Raw genomic sequence first — 23,265 nt, 5'->3', positions numbered from 1 at the left:
ACTACAAAAATTATTTTTGTCTGTACCATAATGTATCCTACAAAAATTACTATAGCGAACTCTGGTGTTTGTGTCTGTGCAAGTCGCATTATCTTCCTGCCTCCTATCAATTCTGCCAGCATGGGCGTAACATGTAAAATGTGTGGATTTGCCTCAACTTCGTCCGCCTTGCTTCAAATTGCTTGGTGACTTTGCAAATTGGTCATGTTTGAAGTATTGGTAACTGATGGTCTTTAGACCTTGTCATGTTTGTTCGCAACGGTCTTTGCAATCACTTATATACATGTTGATAGTTTCAATAAACATTTAGGTGAGAGTTAACGCTCGTCCTGTCATCTTCTAGTCTTCATCTGTGTCACTTCGCACTGCAAACCAAGAATATGTTACCGTACCAACTTGCCCAAGTGTCCATCCTTTTGTATTGTTACAGATGCAGCTTGTAGCAATGGCCATGCGTATGTGTGTTCCTTCCTGTGTTAGGTCAACCACGATTCGTTGACATTTACAGGTAAAGTGCAACAAATATCACCACAAAAATCACTCGAGATGAGCAAGTCCATGTACAGTCGACTTCCATTCATTTGTCCCTGACAGAAAAGACGAAATTGATCTAATTATTCCGCGGGTCAAGTTAAAAGAAGATGCAGAATTTGAGATGCACACAACTGGCAGGTAATGTAAACAAATGGTGTGAGCTACCTTTATTACATTGTCTTTTAGAGCAGACCGGAAATAGGCATTTCAACAAGAGATGGCATGTGTTCAATGCATTCAGTCTCTTATGCTCCGACAAGATGTGCTGCCACAGAAGGGGGTCACTATTGGGGTCACGCACATGCATGCTGACTGGTCAACTTCAAATTATCTGCCAAAGGCCAATTTTAGTATCGAAATGATGAAAATTTGGGCCCGTAAGAATGCAGTGGTGCCAGCTGCAACGTAAAGTTGGTATCGGAATAACCAGTCAAATTATCCGAAGGCTACTGTTTTTTTCTGATCATTTGTATAGCAAGTGCAAATTTGTATTGCAAATGAGTATGGCTGCAAAGTTTCCTTTTGTGGTTTTTTGTACGAAACTGTGGTATGCACCAAACATCATTATCTAACCCTGTAGTGCTCAAACGGGAAATTGTCAAGCAATATTGGAACATAATAAATGTTAAAACTTATTTAGTATGGCTAATTATTAAATAGTGATTGGTTATAAATCGACAGCTGAAACTTCACTCCGGCATATAAACACGTAATCATGGGTTTCGCATTGTTTTCCACCTTAAGTCAGCATTTTGATACACTGTGCAGGGCCTGCTGCAGCAAAGTTTCACTTTGTCTTTATTGGTTGCAGATTAATTATAAGCTATCAACCGAAGCTTGCCATTATTGTTTTAATTTTCTTTGATAGCAGTGACGCTGGTGGTTGCGTGGGATGTAACAAAAATATGACTGGAATGTGGCTTCAGAATTTCTTGGCACGCTGCGAGTGTCACCTGATCTTGTAGGTCATGCTCAGGCATCGCTTCTCAAGATTCAGGTTTCTGCGCCATTTCCAGCTGGTGGCTAACGTCAGCTATCTTTAATTCGGCAGGGAAGGACTTCACAATCTGAAACTAGGTTAGAGGCAAAGTGATAATTATTTGTTAACCAAGGTTCATGGCAGCTGTAGACTTTGTGGAATCATTGCCAATAAAATCGTAAAACTACATTTCACGGGTTGTAACTTTTTGATTGCCTTTGGGAAAATATTTTGGGCAGAATATTTAGGTTTGATCACTCACAAAGATGGGTTACAAGGGACCCCTGATCTAGGTGAACTGTCTGTGCACTTGTTTCTTCCTGCCTCCTATCCTTCCTGCATATGGAGTTTCTCTCTCTCTCTCTCTCTCTCTCTGCTTGATTGGTTAGGGAGCCCTGGATTTGGCCGTCCTCTGGGTGCCCTCCTTGATCGGTTCGTCACTTGGAAGTTCCCAGGCCTCTTCAGGGTTCTCCTCCTATTTATTCTTGCTGCCATTGAACTTTTCTGCCGGTTCTAGTAATGGGAATGGCTTCCTCATGCATGAGGTTCTTTTCTACTAACAAATAAAGAATGTGGCGGCTAGAATGAACACTTGGCTCTGCAGTTGACTTGCTAAGCCTGACACTGCGTAAAACATCAGAATGCAGAACACATTGGAAACGCACATTATCGCTTGTGCAACCTAGCGTGAACAAATGCACATTTTTTTATTTTCCCAGTCCTATGAGAATTTTCTTCGCAAGACTTCTCCCTTCACCTCTGGCTGCATGAACTGAAGCCGGAGAAAATAGTCATCAAGGGCTTTACTCACTTTTATGGTTTGGAATGGCAGTCAGAAGAATTTTGCAAGATGTTCTGATTTGTATACACATAAGCAGCACCATTGAATGGCAGTGGGGTCATTTTTATTCAGTGGCTGTGGAGTTCTGAAGTCAAGGTAAGTTGTCGATTTGGTGTGCTCCATTGTTGGAATAAGTGTAGAATTTTAGAGCATTCCGGAGGCATTGACTTCACAAGGAAATAACGGTCTAAAAGCCAGTGAGGATTTCTGCTGAAAGTTGCCGCTGTAAATAAAGCAGATTGTTTCCTCAACTTTAGTGCTGCAATTGTGGTTTGTTGTGGGTCGTGCGAATTTCGCCAAATAAGTACATTTTCAGAAAGCCAAAGAGATCCGCATGATCAAGGTATTGCTGTACAAAATAGTTCTGTGCTGCTTCGTCAGTGCTTTTTTTTACGTGGCTCGAGAATCGGGCACACTTTTTTTTGCCGTGTCAAGCGGTATGGCCACATTTTGTGACGATGAACCCCACTCTGGTTTCAGTGCCACGACCGAAGAACGACCGGATGGCCCGAAGGCGTCCCCTACGTACCACTGGCTGTCAGACCGAGCCGTACAATGCACTCTGAAGGGAGAGACGGTCAAGGCGGTGCTCGGCACGGAGTCATGGCGTTGCAAGAGGAAAGGTGTGAATGGTTTACGAGCACTTGTGTGCGAGAGACGTCAAAAAGGTCACCACGTTCCCTGAGGCTTTCATCAACCTCTCCACAGCCAAGTTTCTTCACAGCCACGTTTGCCAGCGTGTACAGACTGTTGTGCTGCTTCTGTGGCGCGCCCGCAACTGTTTTTAAATCGAGGACAAGCGAACCCCATCCATTCTTCTTAGCTCCCCAGACCTAGCTCTCTGCAGCAGGATCCTTCCTGCCCTTTCTTTTTTCTTTCTGTCACTCTTTCTTCCTCATCTTAAACGTGTGTGAGCTGTCTCACACCCTTTCCCACCTTTTTTTTTACTTTTTTTTTATTATTTTCCGTGTAGTCACCTGCCATTTGCTTGGGTCGTTTGCAGTGGTCTTGTACAAACGTCTTGCCCGTAGTTGTACATAGATGTGGGGCATTTGGCATTTCATTTTGTGTCACCGAGGCACACCATTGCATTTCTTACGTGTTTACATTTTTTTATTTCCCCTCCCTGTGTTTTTTTTTTTTCTTGTCAGCGAAGTAGCTCATTTTTTAAGAAAATAAAAACCTGCTAGCCTTGGCATTCTTGTTTCTTGCCTGGTGTCCTTGTGGTGTTTAGTTAAGTATGGTGCTACAGAAGTTGTCTCGTCACTAGGCTTCCCACTCCTGTAATGTTTCTTCAAGGTTAGTGCTTACTTCAGGGTCATGAAGTTCTGTGCAAAAAAAAAAAGAATTATATATATATATGTATTTGCTGTCTTCACTTTGTCTTCGTGCGTTTTGTGAAAGGGAAGCAAAAGCTTGCCGTAGTATGCATTCGTTTACCTTCAACAAAATGCCCTGCGCCGTACAATGTTTAATCAAGCTGTCGATAATCTCATGCGATTCTATCAAAGGCATCCGTATCGGGCAACTCTACAAGCCCAGTTTTTTTTTTTTTTTTTCTGTGTCTATCTTGCTATTTCATTAAATGCTGCGAGACAAGTACTTCCAGGTTGCGAACGGCCTGCGCGTTTTCGTAACCTGTTATTCTCGACAGGAAAGTATCCAATGCAGATTTTTCAAGAAAGGAAAAGGAGGCAAGGCCAATGACGTCGTTGCGGGACAACCCCCAAAGGGTGCAAACTTTTACTATGAGTGTAAGAGTTCCTTAATTGGCATAAATCTATGTAACGTTTTATTTCCCTCGGCTGAAATTCATTCGTTTGACCCAATGGATTAACATTCTGTAACATGTGGGAGATACGGGGTTCTCCTCCGTACTCTTGGGACAAAGGAATGACAACACAGTAGTGCAAACAATCACAAGGGCATTTATTGCACCTTTCATAGATCAATGCCTGCTAGCCGAGTTGCTATCCCCAAAACATGCTGATGGGCGCGCGACAAATCTAGGAGTCCGACTTACCGCGACCGCAAAACGAGCGAATATGTTCGCCCCATGCTGGATCCCAACGCCTGGTCGTTGGCGTGTACGGTCACGCGAATGGTGTCCAAGGCGGCCACGCGAGACGGTGTCGCAGAAGCATCGGACGGCGCGCGCGCGGACGTCCGCGCCCGCCGACGATCTCGAACCAAAGACCACGCTGTTCGCCGACCCGCCGGGAAAGAGGCAGCCCCTTGTCTTCCGGCGCCCAAGTAACCTCGCCGCAGCGCAACACTAGCGCCATCTCTCGCACTGCGCTTCAACCACTCCGACCGCCGCGGGCGCCAGGCCACGCGACGGGCGAAGTCGCCCTGCAGGAGACGAGCTATGCGGGAAAACTAGATCTCAGGGGAGGCATGAGAGTCGCGCATCCCCACAAACTGCACCAGTTATTGGTGTGTGTGTGTGTGTGTGTGTGTGCATGCCAAAACGCAGTTGCGAGAGGTGCCTATGTATGAAAGTTTGCCTCGTGGGTGCCGTCGCTGAAATGAGCAAATGCAATGGCTCTTAAAGGGCAACTCCGGCATATTTTTAACGATATTAGGTTATTGTCATTTTCAAATGGCATTGGCGGCCCTGTCACCTGTAGGTTGGTTCAATTTGCTTTGAGTTCGTCAGCGATGTTAAATAACCAGTAAACGAGATACCGAAATGGGCAGCTGCTTCGTGTGACGTCACAATGAGTTAGTGGCATCTTACACTGCCATAACGTAAACATGCAGTTCACGTGGCGCTAACACCAAAGAAGCAAAGCTGATGTCTCCTGACGACACAGGGAGCTTTTGCAGAATTTCCGAACTAGACAGCGGCAATTTAAGCGACAGTGTGGTGTAGTCTCTGATGTCGCAAACGCAGGGTGGCCAGTATAAAGTCGGGAACGCAACTAATTTTAAAAATTTATTTTCGGGAAATCTAAATGACTTGCGGCCATATAGTTCGGCACGGATAATCGGAATGCAAAAGAGAACATATATTCAAAATTTTATTGACGTCAGTGGGCATAAAAAAATCGCCGGAGTTTCCCTTTTTGACATCCATACCATTTCTCCAATCCCCGCTTTCTTGCTTTCTTCCTCTCAGAGTTCGACAGTATTGTATATTTGCTACTGCATTCAGACTACAGTAAGCAATACCTGACCCCTAATGTATGTCTCTTTGTTTGTTCTGTCGTCCTTGGGTTGGTCTAGGACTTCAATGTAACCTATGTAGTCGAGGATATCGATAACCTGCCATTTATTACTGTACAAAATACACGCCGATATATGTATCTTCCCCCGGATATTTTACTCATGCGAATGCGTTATATGTCCCATTGCGCGAAAACCCGTCGTAGTCGGCGGCGTGACCTAACGATGGTACCAAAAGTTGCCAACGGTGCAGAGAGAAACGCGTCAAGAATTGATCGGATTGACTTCAAATTTCTCACTTCGGTCCTTTTGAACAAAGTAAATTAGGGCATTGAATAAAGAGTGGTACGTTTCGGCATTGGTGGGAATCGAACCTGGGGCTCTGTGCTTCAGACGAGCTCGCTTCCCGAACTCCCGAAAAAGTGAAGGTGTGTTTAGTTCGTGCGTCATCGGGCGTGACAGCGCAGCCAATGGTGAGGAGGTGGCGCCACGTCACGAGTGTATAAGATACACTCGGGACAGACCGCTCATGCAGCGCTTTGTTTTCATATATGGCATCGACGGACGTTCTTGCCGCGTGCCTTAGCGATGGTGTTATCGGTGAACAGAGGCGTGCTACTCCTGGTGCCATCTCGTAGCGATCGTCGCCGCAGAAACCGTGTTGCGCGGCATACGCTTCTCACGCTTTCGCCATGTCCTCTTCCGCTTTCCTTGTCGCACTCTCTTCGCTGTCGCCGTCTTTCATCACCCGCTGCGCTCCGCACTCGCTCTTCCATTGTTCGCCTGCTGGTTACGCCGAGGGACGCCGACGCTCAGCGCAGAAACGGGCGCCCGAGAGCTGCGCACAAAAAAAAAAAAAATGAATGTTCAGTAGGGAATGGCTGATAAGAACGGAATGTAATGTACCAGCTAGTCTGTCCTGGCAACTGTTGGATCAAAGGGCACCGACAACGGTTATATAGCACGCTTGCAGTATTATTTACCGACATAACGTAGCGCGAAGGCACAATTACAAAGAAGAAACGCAGATACAGGTCACAGCGTACTTGTGTCTCTTATTTGTAATTGCGCCTTCGCGCCACATTGTCAGTAAGCAAGCACCAACCCCAACAAGTCCCATGGCACTACCATACCTGATGCCATTCTTCCCCAACAGCACTTGTGCATTCGGGTGGAATAAAAACGCTGTCCTAACAATATACGTAATCTATTAGCAGTTAGTGTGGGTAGAAATTCGCATGTCTCTCGGGTGGTTGCCATTAGAATTGTTCTGCTGAAACTCAGCATTTCGAACTTCTCTTTCTGCTGAACGCAGAGGGCTGAGACTTCCCCCATGCTGCCCTTACTTGACCAATCGGCTTAGCAACTTAGTTAACCACGCAGTCTCTAGCGTAGAGTTTCGTACAATTTTAGTGGAAAACTATTGCAAACTGTCAGCGTTTTGTCTCTGATACATCGTTCCATGGTGGATAATGTTAGCGTACGAGTAATAATGTGTAGTTGATATCCGTGTCGGCTGCGATAGTTCGGTAGGTAATCTACAAATTGTTCTTTGTCTGGAAGAAAAGCGTAATTTCGTTCGGAAACTTGAAATACTGCTTAATAATAGCTGACTACTAGCGCCACGGCCGCCCTTCGGCGTTCTTCGTAATTGGCACAGTGCCAGCTGGCAAGCGCTCGGAAGACGCAAGGCGGCGGTACGCCCCAATAGTACGCCGGTGAGTCGTTCCATGGAGCCGGGTATTTTACGACCTGTGTGGAGAAACTGAAAGAAAAGTTCGTATTCTTAGTGGTGCTGTGGCCGCATTTTCTAACATACTGTTTAATTCTTCGCGTTTTGCGGCACTTTTCCCGCTGTGTTACGAAGCGCTGCGCGAGCAGAGTGCAGACGCGCACCGCTCTCGAAAAGCGCTGCCTTGGTGCCAAGCTTATTGATTCGTTGAAGAAGACGTCTGTTGCGCGAAACGGTACGGAAATGGTTCGCTTGGGCCTGGTAGCGTGGCTCGCCGTAGTGGCTGCGAGCAGCGCAGTGTCGGCGACGTCGGAGTCCGGCAGCGGCGGCAACAGCAAGCGGCTGCAGATCGGCGTCAAGCGACGCGTCGAAAAGTGCGACGCGCGATCCCGCAAGGGTGACGTGCTGCACATGCACTACCGCGGCACCCTCGAGGACGGCACCGAGTTCGACAGCAGCTACAACCGCGGCGAGCCGCTCACCTTCACGCTTGGCTCGGGACAGGTCATCCGAGGATGGGACCAGGGACTGCTGGCGTGAGCGTTTTCTTATTTTTGTGTCCCCTGAGGTTGCGCTGCTCGGAGAAAAGGCAGAGTCACCAGTCAGAACTTTGCCGGGGGAGAATCGGTTTTTATATTCGGCGATGTCTTTTGTTTCGGGCAACGTCTTTCTTTAGTATATGGTATGACTGTGCAGTTACCGTTGTTGGCGGCGCGTCTGTCGAGCACAATCCGTATTTATGTTGGATCGCTTTCGAGGGGTATCACTTTGGTGTACGCATATTCGCTAAAGGCAGCTGACGGAACGCCTGTCGCGCCAAAACGCCACGTAACACAAAAGTAAAAGCATCCCCGAAACGTAAAGGGATGGTGGCGCCATCTCTCTGAAAAGGGCAGAACGCCCGCCACAGGTGGGTGCTAATGCTGCAGCGATTTTGCTCTTCTAGGGATAGATGGAGCTTCCGTACTGTCGGCTGAAAATAATCTTCACCCTAGTATCGCTGAAGATAGCTCCTTACGACATTCATTATGTATGACATCCATTACCTACCACACAGGCTCATACTGCATCAAATTGGTACGTAAAAAGTGCATACTGCCACGTGCCGACTCTGCGAAATTTGATTGTTAGCGGTATCATTGATTCTGTTGCTTGTCACATGGAAAAACAGAAGTTGATGCCCACACATACCTTCTGAGTGCTGACTGCAGGCATCTTGATTTCAGCTACACAGGTTTGTCACAAGAAGATACTGTCTATAAAGTTTGTAGGCAGGATTGTTCACTCTGAATACTTAGCACTACTTGTTGCTGGGCAGTTTGATTCATGCTTGGTTATAGTGCAAGAAAGACGTGAAACGATGGGAAGAAATTTCAGGATATGAGAAAGCGTTTTTCTTGTCGATTCCCAACCACGGTGGTTGCATATCGGTGGGGGTTAAGTGCAGAAAGAGCTGTTGCACGTCTATTTAGGTGCACATTAAATACTCCAGATAGTGAAAGATAGTGATCCATAACCTTCCACTACACCATCTCGCATAGCCTAAGATTTTATCGGGAATATTAAATCCTATAAATCAATATTTTTCTTTACTTTCTTTAGCATATATGAAATCTTAAACAACTCTAAATTGTCAAGGACTGTCAGTCAATAGCAGCTATTAAACATGACATATAGCTGGAGCATTATGTGAGCCGATGCAAATGTCTTGCACTGGATGTTCTGTCCTGCTTTGTCATTCCTTCAGATTGTTTCGCACCTTTTACACCGTAACCAAGCATCCAAATCACTCGTTTGTCCACGTTAGCTTGAATGTTTCCATATAGCAAAAACATTGTAGGCGTGACACTTCAAGCACATATCTATAAGATCATCTGCAGGCCTTACTTGTGCAAATGTAAGCCGATACTGGTGTTGGAATGTTGATGAGGTATTTTCCCTAGTGGTGAAAAAACTTGCACATGAAGCCTCTTGCTTTGTCACGAGGAACCCACCGCAGATTTAAATGCAAGGTTATCAATGTTGTAAATTTTTCAATGAGGAAGTTTGGCCATGAAAACTGCAGACTCTGCGTAAAAGCAGCAGATTTGGTTCTTCTCTTTCCTCTACATTCTGATGCATGCCACTTTTTCAGAGTTGACATCTAGGCATTGCTTTTCAGAATGTGTGTGGGAGAGAAACGCAAGCTGGTGATACCACCTGACTTGGCGTACGGTTCCCGAGGTGCACCACCCACTATTCCAGGTGAGCACGCATGTTGCTGTTTCTGCGGCCACAAAAAGAAAAGTGAATTGTTGCAGCATAAATAGATGAGACAGGTTTGTGACGGGAAGGATACCAGGCTCATTGTATCCTTCTCGCTTGTTCACGAGTTCCCGCAGACCATACAAAAGATGGCTACCACCAAGGTGCTCGTGATTCATGTCTACATTCTGGATGTTCTTTTTTTTAGGGCTATACATAACTTTTTTAAGTTGCCTGTTGCAGATAGCTTGTGTGTGCCTTTGTTGTGCTCTCTATATAGCATGCTGGGTGTTTTAAGACTACACAATAAAAAAAAATTGCCCGTGGCCGATACACTTCTGGTGCTTGAGCTGGATTACTTGAAGAGGCAGACATTACTTTGAAGTAATTAATTCCAAGTAATTAATGATCTAGGAATTAAAAAACTTCCACTACTTTTATGTCAAGGACAAGCAGACTTCGTCCAGTCATTGCTGCTAAGGAACGGCCAAGGACGAGCTCAGCTCCTTGATGATTTTTTATTTTCTGGCAATGCCACAGGCGAGCCGGTTTTGTCTCAGTGCTTTGTCATGGTTCTGGGAGATGACAGCATGCAAAATCCATGGGCTGTGCATGGCAGGAGTGAGTTTTTTTAGCTTTGAAAGTAAAATGTGGTGGCGGCAACCTTGAGTCTCTACCTGCTGCGGTTGCTGTGTGGCTACGGTGTTGAACTGCTGAGCATGAGGTCGCGGGATGAAATCTTGGAAGTGTAGACTGTTCGGCCACTTGGTGCATCATGTAGTGTTGTTGAACTCAAATATGGGCGGGAAGAAACGGAGTGGACAGGACAGGCGCTCCGTACCTGTCCACTCAGTTTCTTCCCACCCATGTTTTCGCTCAACGACACTACTAGATGAAATCATGGCCATGGTGGCCACATTTCTATGGGGCCGAAATGTGAAAATGCCCATGCAGACATGCCTTAGGCGCACGCTAAAGAACCCCAGGTGGTCAAAATTGATCCGGAGAACTCCGCTACAACATGCCTCGTAGTCAGATCATGGTTCTGGCACGTAAGGCTCCAGAATTTTACAAGTGCGGTCTAAATAATTTGACCATTTTTGGTCAGAATTCGGTGATGATATTGTGCATCAGGCACGGGGATCGATAGCCCGCACCTCCACCAAAATGTAACGCAAACGAAGGATTAAGAACTGGAGTCTATTTACAAAGTATACTTACAAAGAATAACCGCAGCACTGGCTAGTTCAGCCGACAGCTCAGGAGCCAGAGAGCGTTCGTCATCTTCGTAGGGGTGCCCGCATGCGTCATCCACAAGAAACACGCAATATATGTGTATCAATATCAGTAATTGTGATATTATTTTTCATTGCTGTGTTACAGAGTTGTAAACTTGATAGTTTTGTTTTCTGGAAATTTTCCATTTTTGCCAATTTTTAATAAAAAATTGGAGGCATAAATCAAAAATTTGAAACCAACAGTCATGAGATTTTAAGTTTTTCTTTTTAAATGCAACAAACCTCGTCAAATTTGATGCACTGGTTGGCGAGAAAAACGAATTCTCCTTTTACGTGCCCTTCGGTCAGTCCTGGTCATCAGTCCAGGTCATCAGTCCTGGTCTGTGCCCCTCGGTCAGTCCTGGTCATCAGTAAACCTCTTTGATGCCAATTTGGGTCACTGGGTTATGTGCCGCTCTTGAATGAGCAGTACAGGCCTCGTACATAACTTGTTTCCACGGTGGAAATACATTGTATTGCTGTACTAATTCAGTGCTAAATGCATTACCATAGACAGCCATGGTAAGATTGGTTCTGACACTTTTTCTTTTTGTCGTTGTAGAGTGGCACATCACCGGTGGCACATACCTAGTCATGCAAGTTGGCGTCAAAGATGTTCACTGAAAGTGGCGCAACTTCAAACTTGCAGTAAGGAGTGCTTTTTACTGCAAGTTTGACAGCGAATGAATCAGAGCATAGTGCCATGTATGGAATTCGTTCCAAGTTGATATGCCATGAAAACTCACGGGCTACAATTAGTAAATTGCAATTTGTTCTTAAGTAATAAGTAAAAACCTAATTAGTGACATTTTGTTATTCAGTTTATTATGCATTTCGATATCTCATCCAAGAATATGCAGCACTTTGAGAAACTCAACTCAAGGACTAGAATTGGCGTTATCTGCTACAGATGATCAGAAGTGAAGGTGCGACAATGACGGTGGACTTCAGATCATGCTTAACCAACCCGCCCAACTATCCATCCTAACTGCTACAGATGATTTCTACGAACTTTGCATTGGAAAAAAAAAAAAAAAACAAGGACGCCTGGTGTATATACTTCAATACAGGGGAGGGGATAGATGTTGTGCCGAACAAAACTGCTCTTTAGTGTACCCGATGATTTGGAGCCAGCTCTGCTCCTTTTAAAGGGTGAAAGACAGGATCAGCAGTTCGCAGCTATTGCCAACTGAAAAAAAAAAAATTTTTATGTGTGTAAAAAGCCTAGTTTCAAATAACATGGATATAGAGCAACTTCCTTGCAAAATTTTGCATTTGAGATATCAGTGGACGTGTTATAAAAGGCCTACAAAAGTAGATGTTTTTAATACTAAAATTAAACACCGCCATTACCACTTGCCAGACTCTGAATATGTAACTCCTTGGCTGGCCGTCTGAGTTTAGGTGTTGCCTGCAGGTGGCCCACGACGCACTAAAGAAATCTCCGAGGCTATGTTGAGACTTCCGTAATACCGCAAACCACCAGGTGTGTGCGTCGTCTGCTTAGGTGTTATTTAAAGGCTCCTAATGAGAAAGTTAGACAATTACCAGCCATGCAAGTCCGACAGTATTGCTTCAGTGGTATTCACTACCCATTTATTACCAATTTAGCCAAAGTGAAATTTCGTCGCAGTTAGCGTTTAAGCAGGCGACGGAAGCAGGTGTGGGGGCACTATTGCTAAATTGTGAAGCAATTTGGGGTCGCACATCATGTGCTGTTTTTTGATGATGCCACACGGAAGAAAGATTACACTATCTTTCATACACCATTTCAGCTACTTCCTTATCAGTGAGCTGGACATCACGCAGGCATTACAACCTGTTGCCTGCAACTTTACAGAGCTTTGCTCCACCCACCCTACATTTTGTTTTAAGCAACATGCCCGAGAGGGAGGCCGGCATGAAAAAGTTATATTTGTGTGTTTGGCAAATTATCGGCAAAATCCCATAAGCAGACTTTCTTAATGCATCTGTACTCTGTTTCGTATGTAGAAGGCAACACTGCAAAGGCTAGAAGACTCCTCTTACAGTCAAGACCCAAAAGTAGTGCGTCTGATATAAAAGATAGTGATAGGTATGCGGCGCGTAATACGATGTTACTTCACATCTCATACTTTTATGTAACATAATATGACATATTTACTTTTTGAAAGGCGTCACAAATCTGAAGTTATTTAGAACTTTTGCACTCGCAACATAGATATAGCACATTGCATACTGGAAGCACACTGCTGCGCGAAGAAATCTTAGTTTGATGTAGCCTTACATCTGCAAATTGTAGTTGTAATGTATGAAGCTTTCTGTAGAAAGCAACAACTGCCCTGTGAGAAATGTGCAGAGTGAGACTTTCTATGACCGTGCCACTTGCATAGCTTTCGCAGCGTCGCCTACTATCTATGAAACGCAGTATAACTTGCCTCTGCCAAGATTGCCAACCTCTCACTATGCGTTTTTAAATCTTTGTTGTTGGGAAGGCGACAGAGATAATGGCATTAGTTTCCATGCTGGCCCACCATCTTGGCTCGGTTAGACAAGATGTCCACGGAAGCACACCTGGTGAATTTTGCATTGTCACCAACAGCAACCCGCTGCCCAGACCACATTTTCTTTGTACATGAGGGGAAAAATTTGTTATGCAGTGTAACATTCATAGTATGTGTGCTGACGAAAAAGAGTGCTTATAGAAAGAAAAATGAGGTTTAATGCCGCAGCAAGCTTCAATTTTTTAACATGCAAAATATAGTTTGCTATTTCCACGGCTTCGTGCCTGTGATGCAGCTGCAAGTTCTTGATACCTTAATCAGCAGGTGAACACGCAAACCATCGCACGACGCCTCTGCTCTCCATCATGATAGACTGGAAGACTGGGCTGTGTAAGCGTCTTGGAGTACGCAGTGCTTTTGTGATACATTCAAAAGCACAGTTTATAAATCAGTCTTGTTTCTGGAGTACACAATTGCACAAACCATGTTTAACAGTTCAAAACATCAGTGATAAACCATTCGGGCCAAATGAGTTATACCTTGTTCTCACTGGGCACTTTCATTTGTGATTGAGCCTGATCAGGATCAAATTTCTTGATCACGACTGGCTCCATTCCACACCTTGCTCAGAGCAGCCAATCGTGATAGGAAATTTATGATGAGCCAATCGTGATAGGATTCAGTCATGATTAAGTGCCCCATGTGGCCGGGGTACTAATAACAGTTAAGTCTTCCGGGATGTTAACCTAGTCCGGTGTGCTTCCCGGCACTCCAGAACTCTACTTTGTGGACCTTTCGAACTGATGACACTTGAGACAAGCTGCATTTTAGCTAAGCTCTGTCATTTACACAGCAAGAGGGGGAGATGGGGGGGGGGGGGTGAACACTGTAAAGAGCATGTTTCATTCACTAGCTGTGGCTGAATTCGTTAAAGCACCGTGGCCCAGTGTCGTCTACTTTCTTGCCTCGTCTGAGGATGTAGAAGCACTATGTTATGTGCGTTATTACTTTGTACACTACGTAACTGGCACAGCATAAGCGGCCTAAAGAACATCGCACAGCACGCATCCTACAATTTTCGTCTCATGCATAAGTGGTATCATGACTAGGACACGTCCTTGACCCTGGTACAAACAAAAGCACAAGCATAACCAGATGGCCTCAATAAATAGCGCTGGCACGAACTAGTAAAAGAAGTCGCATCCGTTACACATGGAGTCCTTTGAGTGTTTACGTTGAATCATGCCACACTTCGCTTCTATGTACACCTGACTGGGGCATGGGTGCAGTGGTGAGTGTAGTGTGCATCCTCTGCATGTAAAGCATCATACGGGGAGAGTCCCCACGTGGATCACTTGTGACTCACAGGTGATGCTTCACTTGGCCTATTGGTCCACCTTTTGGCTTTTGATGGCCTGGAGGTATTAGCGATATGCCAGCTGCTCATTTTGGCTGCATGTACATCCACAACTTTGTTTTTTCTGGAACTATTGCTAATCTCTGTGTTTCTTTGACCACATTGCTGCTGTACTTTCGTTCACCTGCCTTTGCCTAGCTAACACAGAGCGAAGCAGACTTTCACGACATTCTCAGCTGGCCGCAGCAGCCAGATACAGCGTCTAAAGCTTTCGCCTCAAAACACAGGTGACGCAACACTGACGTTCGAGGTGGAGCTAGTCAAGATAGACCGGAAGACGGAGCTGTGAGGAGCTCCGCCAGAAAAGCAATGTCAAATGCAACACCCTGTCCGTCGATGGAGACACCTCGTGTGAGAACATTGTTGGCTGCGTACAGACTTTGCAGTAGCAGGAACGTTCCAGTGGCCAGCAGTGCAAATGCGGACACATCGTCCTGGAGCCATTCATCGACGAGCATCCAAATCCCTCGCCAGACAGACACGCAGGCATATGTTGCTGCCAGGTGCCAGAGTTCCTCGAACAGACGTTGCATCCAGGACAGGCCTCTTGCCGCTGTCAAAAAAAATCGGTGATGGGAATTTTTTTTTTCTTTGATGCATGACCACATTAAGAAGCTCAGGAACCTCCAAATCCAGTCTTTTCATTCTTTGTATAGAATAATTTCATGTGATCGTCAGGGATTTGTTGGATATGGAAGTTGTGGGGCATGCAGGTTTTCCTTAAGGAAAGGTCAAAAGATCAGAAGAGAGGTGAGGTGTTGTGATACAATACAGATGCCTTGTTATGAGCTAAGCTTTCAGCAGGAAATGTCAGCTATGCCTAAATTTTTGGGGTGTTCACTGCAAGTGCACAAAAACCATAGTGTTTGCTGTGCCTTTACTGCTGGGTTCTTGTGAACCTTAAAGCCGGCGTCAGGCTCCTTCTTTTCGCCTTTTCTGCAAGACTGAGCGCCCAAATTCTGTTAACGTAACTCCCATTCTTCATTTTTTTGTATGTTTCACATAATTTGTGTCATTTGGGATGCAGCTGAACTTCTGGCCAAGTTTCATCGCAGCATTTTAGGTTTATCACTGCTGGTGGTGAAATTGGGCTTTGTGGTGGTTTAATGGGGCAGAACGAGCACTTTAGCCCTGGCTGTACATTTGTTGCTTGCAATTTGTTTACATTACTTTTTTAACCTTCCTTGCACTATTGTTCTTTAAAACATGCCCAAACTTTCGTGTGTTTTAGTTGGCTGTTGATATATTGTGATATTTAAGGGCGCTAAAATAAATATACCTGTCTTTGTTAGAGTGTGAACATGGCTTGTTTTTTATTTAGCTTACAAGTATAGCAATCCTCAGTGAGAAGGTTATTTAGAACCTTAAAACCGCTGGTAGTGAACAAGTCAGTTACTGCCCATGTCCACCAGTGGACATAATTTGTTAAATAAAATTATACAAGACTCTGCCGCTCCAGACAATGACTATGCTAAGCAGCTGCACTGCCAAACACCCTTACGTATGAAATACCAACCCTTCGTATATCTCAACATAAGACCTGAAATCCTTAAGCCAAGCTTAAGTTACCTAGTGGGACCTAAAGCCCTTCCATCCACATTCTCGCCGACCAGGTTAAGTACCGCCAGCCTACCCTCCGCTTCCACGCTCCTCTCGCACTCACCCCCTTAGCTTACGGAGTCAAACGAAACTTGCGTAGCTTCAGCTTCCTGTTCCGAGCTGAAGTGACGCACCAGCCCATGGCTGTCCGCGTTATGTCAGCAAAAAGGGACGACAGACAAGAGCATGCAGGCACAACATGCACTCAACAAATGCAGATGAATGCGGAGGATGCCTGCATGTAGGTGGAGGGGCTAGAGCAAGCTACTGAGGTTAGCGTAGTTGATAAGCACCTGTTAGCATCCAACAGCAGTCATGGTATAATAAAGCAGTCGTGGGGAAAATTCTAGCAGCACAAATACAGAAAGTGGGAATTCTGAAACCGGAACCGGCATGAGGGCAAAAGGCGGCGCACATCAAAGGTTGGCACTACTTGGCAAAAGCGGCGGTGGAGCATGGATGGAGGGGCTTGAGTGGTACCAACAGCCACAGTGATTTGTGAACACTTGCCAGAGCTGTGTGCTTACACGTGTTACCACATTTTACAAAAATATGCAAGGAAGCATTGTGCTATCAGTGTCTGCTACAAGCTCTTCAGATGTTCCTGAATGACCTATGGCACTGTTATCTGTAGGGGCTTTAGTAGCTGAGGCTGATGTACAGTTAAAACTCTATCTAACGAAACCCGATTTTACGAAGTTCCCGATCTAGTGAAGAAATTTCCATTCCCCGGCAGATCCCCCTAGGGTTCAGTGTTGTCATCAACCAGAATTAACGAAACTAACCTGGCTGAACTCGATTAACAAAGTCTTTCTTGAAATAAATGATTATAGAAACGGTGATTTTATTCTATGACACAGATGTGTTTTTTCTTGAGCGTGTGCTCTAAAAGCTAAAGCATTAAAATGTCTAGCTGCCCTAATCGTGGGCATAGCTTTATTTTGATGAGGCTGCATGCCGCACCCATGCACAGAACTATGGACTCAACACCGTCTCGGTAGGGACAGCAGTGGTTGCTTTCATTATTTCGTGGTTTATGTAACAGACGGCTAGATTAGCAGCAGATATGATGCCGCAGTAGCTGTAGCATGTCACTTGATTACAATTTTAAATTTCAAAGGAGTTTTGAATGTATTGGCATAATTTGTGAAATTCATATTTTGTAACAAAGGGCAAAGCAGGACATCTCAGGGATGAACCTGCCACGGTGGTACAGTGGCTACAATGTTTTTTCTGCTGTCGAGCACAAGGTCGTGGGTTTGATTCCCAACTGTGGCAGCAGTATTCTGTCTGGAGTCGAATGCAAGACAGCTTGTGTATTGAGCGTTGGGTGCATGCTAAATACCGGGTGGTCATAATTTGTCAAATTAGCATCTTTTGTAGTCCTTGTGCTGACTTAAAGCAATACATCCTGTCCTACATGCTGCACCTAATACATTATTTGGTTGCAAGACTCTCTCTCTCTCTCGCATTGGCCTTTTGCCGCTATTCACTAGAAACATTGGAGACATTGGTCATAAGGTAAAGGGTATTCAGTATGCAGAGGTAAACCACGTTCTCAATACTTTTCAACCAGCAGTGCGTTCTCATTCCAGACAGTTGTCGTCCAAACAAGATGCACCCTTTCAGCAAAGCAGAAGTCTTTTGCAAGAGGTGATACAGCTGCACTGTGTAGACCGGTAATGCCAATTTATCATGTACCCAATAATCTATAGCAAACATCGATGCCAGCTGCGCCCCGCCCACCCACCTTGTGGTTTCTGTTTTGCAAGAATCAGAGTGGCAGTGTTTTGGGTTACCGTTCTCGGAGGGTCTGGCTTCTCCATCCAGCATGACCTTGGAAACTCCAGCCTCCCCGTTCAAGACGTTCTCGGGGGCTTCGGGCTCCCCGCCTAGGCGCTGCCACAAGATGCCCGCCGGCGTCTGCGCGACCAGCAGCAACACTCCGGCCGTGGCGCCGGACGCGAGCGACGCCGTCGGCGACCTCCTCAGCGCGTCCAGGAGAGCCCAGAGACCCCTCCATCCGCTAACCAGCAACGTGTGCAGCACCACCACCGTTAGAGCGCAGTCGGCCACGAACCAGGGCCAGCCGCCTTCGCGGTCCGGGCGGCGACCGAGCCTCGTCGGCGCCTCGAAGTAGGCCCACGGCACGTCGCTTCCGAAAGCGAAGGGCGGCGAGGCCGCCATCGTCTTCAAGGACCCCGCCAGCGCCAGGCCCACGCTACCCAGGACCAGCGAGACCAGCGCCGACGGCAACGGACCGGCTTCGACGAGGTACAGGTCGTGGAGCAGCCAGATGCCGCGCCACTGTGCAATCGTGGCCACCGACAGCAGAGGGGTGTAGAGGCGACCGGCAAACTCCCGCCACGGCCACTGACGGCGCTGCCGGCCCTTGGCGTCGCGGGGGGCGACGACGTCGTCGTCTCCGAGCGAGCCGAGGTTGTGCTGGACCAGGTGGGCGACCAGCACGAACGCGTGGCCGATGACGCAGCAAAGCCAGCCGCTTACCAGAGGTCGCTGCGGCAGCACGAACCAGTCCAGGAGGAACCAGACGGCGCGCCAGTGGGCGACCACCAGCGGAGTGCAGACCAGAAGGCTCAGCAGGGCGTCCCAGGTCGCCACCACCAGACCCGCTGACGGTGCCATAGCGCGCCGGCACTGTGTGTGTGTGTGTGTGTACCCCCCCAAACCCCCCCGGCACCACACTCAACTTTTTTGCCTTAGTTTGAAAGGGTCTTTAACGCACCGGCCGCTTATCGGTGCGCCGTCGACGTAGTAGTCTTATCGGGGACCTCCTCGGGACCGGATAACGGCGTCGGCGGGGATGGGAGACACTTAACACATACTTGCGTTGCTGGTCCGAGCTCGTGCAGTTGTTCGTAAATGTTTCTTTTGTCTTCTGCGCCGGGGCACGTGTAGGCCACGTTGTGTTGTTGCTCGTCGTTGATCGGTGACCCGTCGTTCCAAGGAGACGTCGGCGCGGAGCCGGGACTTGGCCCGGATTTCCCGAAGGTCCGTCGTGTATCCGCGCAGCGGTACATACATGTATCTGGAGAACTCCTCTCTCTCGAGCGCGCGCGATATGTGTTATGGATGCAGCCGCAGCTTCCTCGGACGACGTTTTCTCGATAAGTAGTGGGGGGGGGGGGGGAGGTGGGGGGAAACCGCGCCACCGATACCCGTCGACGACCTGACGCGGCGATCGGTTCTGCGGTTTGCGGCAAAGTCGATCGCCCCCGCTGCCCAGACGACACAACGCCGCGCGACGTGTAAGACGCGTTATTTTCCCATGCCGATTAGGAGCCCTCGGCTGTGCCACTGTGGTCTTTTTTTTATGTGTGTGTGCGTATGCCAGTAATGCAGTTTCTTTGTGTAGTAGAAGGTGAAAGAAACGGTGGATTGTCCCTTTGGCGCCTTCTTAACCGTTTCGGTGCTCGCTTTGACAGAGCGAACGTATACTCTCCGCACTTCTTACGCCGTTATATATATATATATATATCCGGTGAACGAAATGTTTCGTTATAGCGACGCAAGCGAAGTTTTCTGTCGTCTTACCACAGTAGTCTCGAGCGGGAACGTGGGGTGCGGATCCTGGGGCAAGTCGACGTTACCAGAATCTGCTGCCTGTATACACAACGTTGCGTTGTCGCAGTTGGTCTCTTCCGCCGGGCGATCACGCGTCCCCATCGACGCCACAAACATCCTTCACAGCTGTGATAATTGCTGCCGCGCTTCTGTGTTTACAAATTTGCCCAGCTATACACTTCGGAGCGCCCTGCACGTACACAACTTTCGGCTTTAAAAAACCTGGCCGGCGATGTAATGCGTGTAGCTATCGGTTGAAACTGCAGCACGCGCGCCATTTTTGCTACCGGCTCCACTTCCGCGGGCCGAAAACTTCCGTGCGCCACCGCGTACCGCGGCCCCCTTCGCGTGTCACTGTAGATGATTTTCGTCTCGCAAAACTAATCGATTATTTCTAACATTATCGCAGCGCTTTAAAAAAAGAAAAGAAAAAAAAAGGTTCTGTGTACCCCCATTCGTTGAAGTATAATCGCTACAACCGCAGTCTCACCACACCTGTATGCTCACTTTGTTTTCAGTTGTGGAAATTTTTTCACGCCATGTATTTGAGACATGTAACGTCTCAGAGCGCTCGGAACAGCGATTCAGAGTTTGTGTAAAGGCGACTAAGCTTTTTCTTATTTTTTTTTTTTTTTTCAATGCGAGCGTACGTATTGGTGAACTCAAGAATGTCGGTAGTAAAGCACATGCCAAAAAAAAAAAAAAATGTTGAGTCCTTTGCAGCTTACCTTTTACCCCCAGCAATAATTGTCCTCAATATTGCGTATACGCTTCCCTTTATTTAGCATTCTGCGCTCGCATACTGTCCTTTCCGAGGATCGCTGTACGTTACGTAGATACGCGTGTGATGCTCGTGAACCGAAACAAAATAAATGCACGCAAGATAGGCCACGGCTCATTGTTGGGTGACGAGATATAGGCCTCCAAGGGCGTGCAGTATCTTTTTCTTTCTTGTTTTTTATCTTGGGGTGCGTATAGAACGCTCTATAACACCTCTTATGCCCTTCGAGGTCACCCTCGAACAATAATCGTTATCTGTTTACATGCGTTACAACTACCTGTTGTTCGTTATTTGCTTGCGTATTCCTTTCTCTCCGCTCGCTATATTTTCCTACCCAGAACGTCACGTGACGCAGGTATAACGCATATGCCGTTCGTGATCTGGAAGTGCCAGGCGCGCTGCGCACACCTGTGATTATTGTCCGATGACAAGACGAGCCCCGAGGGTGCAAACTTTAAGTGTTTCAGCCTCTTATTAGAAAATAAAGAAGGTGTAGTTCGCAGCATATTGTATCACTGTGTGATGTGCCCTGAAAATGACCAGAATGTATCCGCATTAAAAAATATAAGCAGTGGCGATTTAGCGGTATAAATGCTTGAGAATTACGTCGCACTTATTCTTTGAGGTCTCGGATCCATGACTTAAACCACGTTTGCCACATCGCAAAAGTGTTGTTCAGGAGCTGACTCGACACAAGTCTCGCCACTTCGAGGAGCGGAGTGCAGCTGACGGTGGTGCCAACAGACCACCGTCAGTTGCGACGCATACATACATACATACATACATACATACATACATACATACATACATACATACATACACACACACACCACACGCATACACTTCCGTTTCCCATGTTGACACTCCTAATGTTAGCGCATTAGAATATCAGCATTGACTTTCGAGAAGTACGTTTACGGTCCCATTCAGTTAGTGTCACTCCCCCCCCCCTCGCCTCCGGAAATTTATCGATATAGCGCTCTTCTTTGTGTGTCAAGCGCCCACGTTTACGAACGACAGAAAGGTCGTACACAATAACACGAACCGTTTCCCTATCTCGACGCCTCGCGCTCGCCCGCCGTTTAATTGCAGCCGCGCGTGCCGGATGTGAAGTGGCGGGCGGCGTCCCACGGCCTGTGCGCTGCCGCATCCGCATCGCGTTTACATGAAGCACGCAGCGGTACGCCTTTATAAAGACGTTCTTGCGGGCCCTCCGAAATGATTCGTTATACAGGTTACTTCGTTGTAAAGGTCGCCCACTGCATAGCTCATGGAGCCGATAGACGGCGTTTGCACCCGTTGGTGCTTGACTCGCGACAATAATCCTCGACTTGACAATAACTTGACAATAAACCTCGAGCCGTGGCAATAATAGTCGTCTTGCCCGCCTTTCCGTATAGTTTGAGAGGAAGCTTTAGGTCGGCCGCCCACCTCCGACGCCGCGCATTCAAATGCATGTGTAAAATGTAGAAACTCTTTTTCTGAGACAACCACTGGGCAGATTTTAATGAGATTTGTTGCATTTTAGAGTGCAAAGCGAATTCTAGTGACTTTTAGAAGCGGAATCTTTATTTTAGAATTTTTAAATAAATTTAAATTTCTAAAAATAATTTTCAAAAATTGGTAAGATTGAAGAAGAAATAGAAGCACGAAGTTTGTAAGTTCGTAGCTCTGCTCTAAGAACAGATATTGCAGTTCTGTAAACTTAATCCGTTCGAGCATCCAAAGCGGACAAATTTGATTTATCAATTTATATCTTACATGATTTGTGTACATTCTTTACAAGGGTTTTGCGAAAGTTTTACATATTGGTTGTCTAGTTGAGAGCCGTGCATAATGCATTAATTTTGACTGCTTTAAATGTTCTAGTAGATGCAATTTACAGAATTCCGATATCGTTTTTTGTTGCCGAGTTAGAGTTGCAAACTTCATAGTTTCGTTTTCTGAAAATGTTCGATTTTCAGCAATTCTAATTAAAGAAATGGACGGCCTAAATCAGAAATGTGCTACCGAGAATCACTATAAAGCTCATCAAATTTGGTGGAGTGGTTGCCAAGATTAAACTATTTCTCCTTTCCCATGTGTTTACATAGAATACCCTGAGCAAAAGGTTCGATCCTCTCAACGCTGCACTTCCGGTACTTCCAAGCCACGAACGGTATGCGCGTTTCAGCATGGCATATCATTCTTGACAGGAAATGTAGCAAGCGCAGAGTTTTCAGGAAAGTCAAGCAGGGCAGATAATGATTATCGCTGTGGGACAAACTGTCTCTAAGTAAAAAATTGTCGTAACGTAAGCTCCACCGACATTCGTTGTTCGGAGACTTCGATTACAAGATTACTGTCCCGCCATAGCAAAACTGCTACTCTTGCGTTCTATCAGAGGACGCTTTGGAGAAAAGAAATATTGCAGTTCCGCCCGAAACATCGATTGTGATAGCAAATTAGTCAACAGCCATACAAAATAAGTACAGTTTATCGGCAGTGTACGCTTCAGTCACTTATTAAATTGACAGGCATGGTGTCACGCGCGCACAAACACATCTCCCTCGATGCCCACGCGCACTCGCTGTCGAAACGTTGGAGTAAGGAACTGCGGCAGCAGCAGCGAGCTGATTGACCTTC

General features: G+C 46.5%; 3 protein-coding genes across 4 annotated transcripts in view; 2 read left to right on the top strand and 1 right to left on the bottom strand.

The window, feature by feature from the left end:
• Nucleotides 1-3,552, top strand: part of LOC126533624 (serine/threonine-protein kinase VRK1-like) — a 42,647-nt gene extending 39,095 nt beyond the window's left edge. For both annotated transcript variants that reach the window (XM_050180787.2, XM_050180786.3), the window contains one exon: nucleotides 2,835-3,552. In XM_050180787.2, the coding sequence (XP_050036744.1) occupies nucleotides 2,835-2,920 (86 nt within the window). In that variant the 3' untranslated portion in view covers nucleotides 2,921-3,552. The remainder of the gene's footprint in view (nucleotides 1-2,834) is intronic.
• Nucleotides 3,553-7,186: 3,634 nt separating this feature from the next.
• LOC126533630 (peptidyl-prolyl cis-trans isomerase FKBP2-like) lies at nucleotides 7,187-14,992 on the top strand. Its single transcript, XM_050180792.3, has 3 exons — nucleotides 7,187-7,790; nucleotides 9,416-9,498; nucleotides 14,903-14,992. The coding sequence occupies exons 1-3, from the start codon at nucleotides 7,498-7,500 to the stop codon at nucleotides 14,962-14,964; spliced, it is 438 nt and encodes a 145-aa protein (XP_050036749.1). The 5' UTR covers nucleotides 7,187-7,497; the 3' UTR covers nucleotides 14,965-14,992.
• On the bottom strand, nucleotides 13,454-19,342 carry fusl (transmembrane protein fuseless). The gene is made up of 2 exons (XM_050180790.3): nucleotides 18,074-19,342; nucleotides 13,454-15,228 (listed from the first exon to the last, which is right to left on the bottom strand). Exons 1-2 carry the CDS (start codon nucleotides 18,918-18,920, stop codon nucleotides 14,936-14,938), a joined length of 1,140 nt encoding a protein of 379 aa, XP_050036747.1. The 5' UTR covers nucleotides 18,921-19,342; the 3' UTR covers nucleotides 13,454-14,935.
• Nucleotides 19,343-23,265: the final 3,923 nt, after the last annotated feature.

This window comes from Dermacentor andersoni, chromosome 7, assembly GCF_023375885.2.
Source record: "Dermacentor andersoni chromosome 7, qqDerAnde1_hic_scaffold, whole genome shotgun sequence".
In the NCBI taxonomy this organism is placed as follows: domain Eukaryota; kingdom Metazoa; phylum Arthropoda; class Arachnida; order Ixodida; family Ixodidae; genus Dermacentor; species Dermacentor andersoni.
The sequence above is the reverse complement of the archived record's forward strand: the minus strand, read 5'-3'. Positions and strand labels throughout refer to the sequence as shown.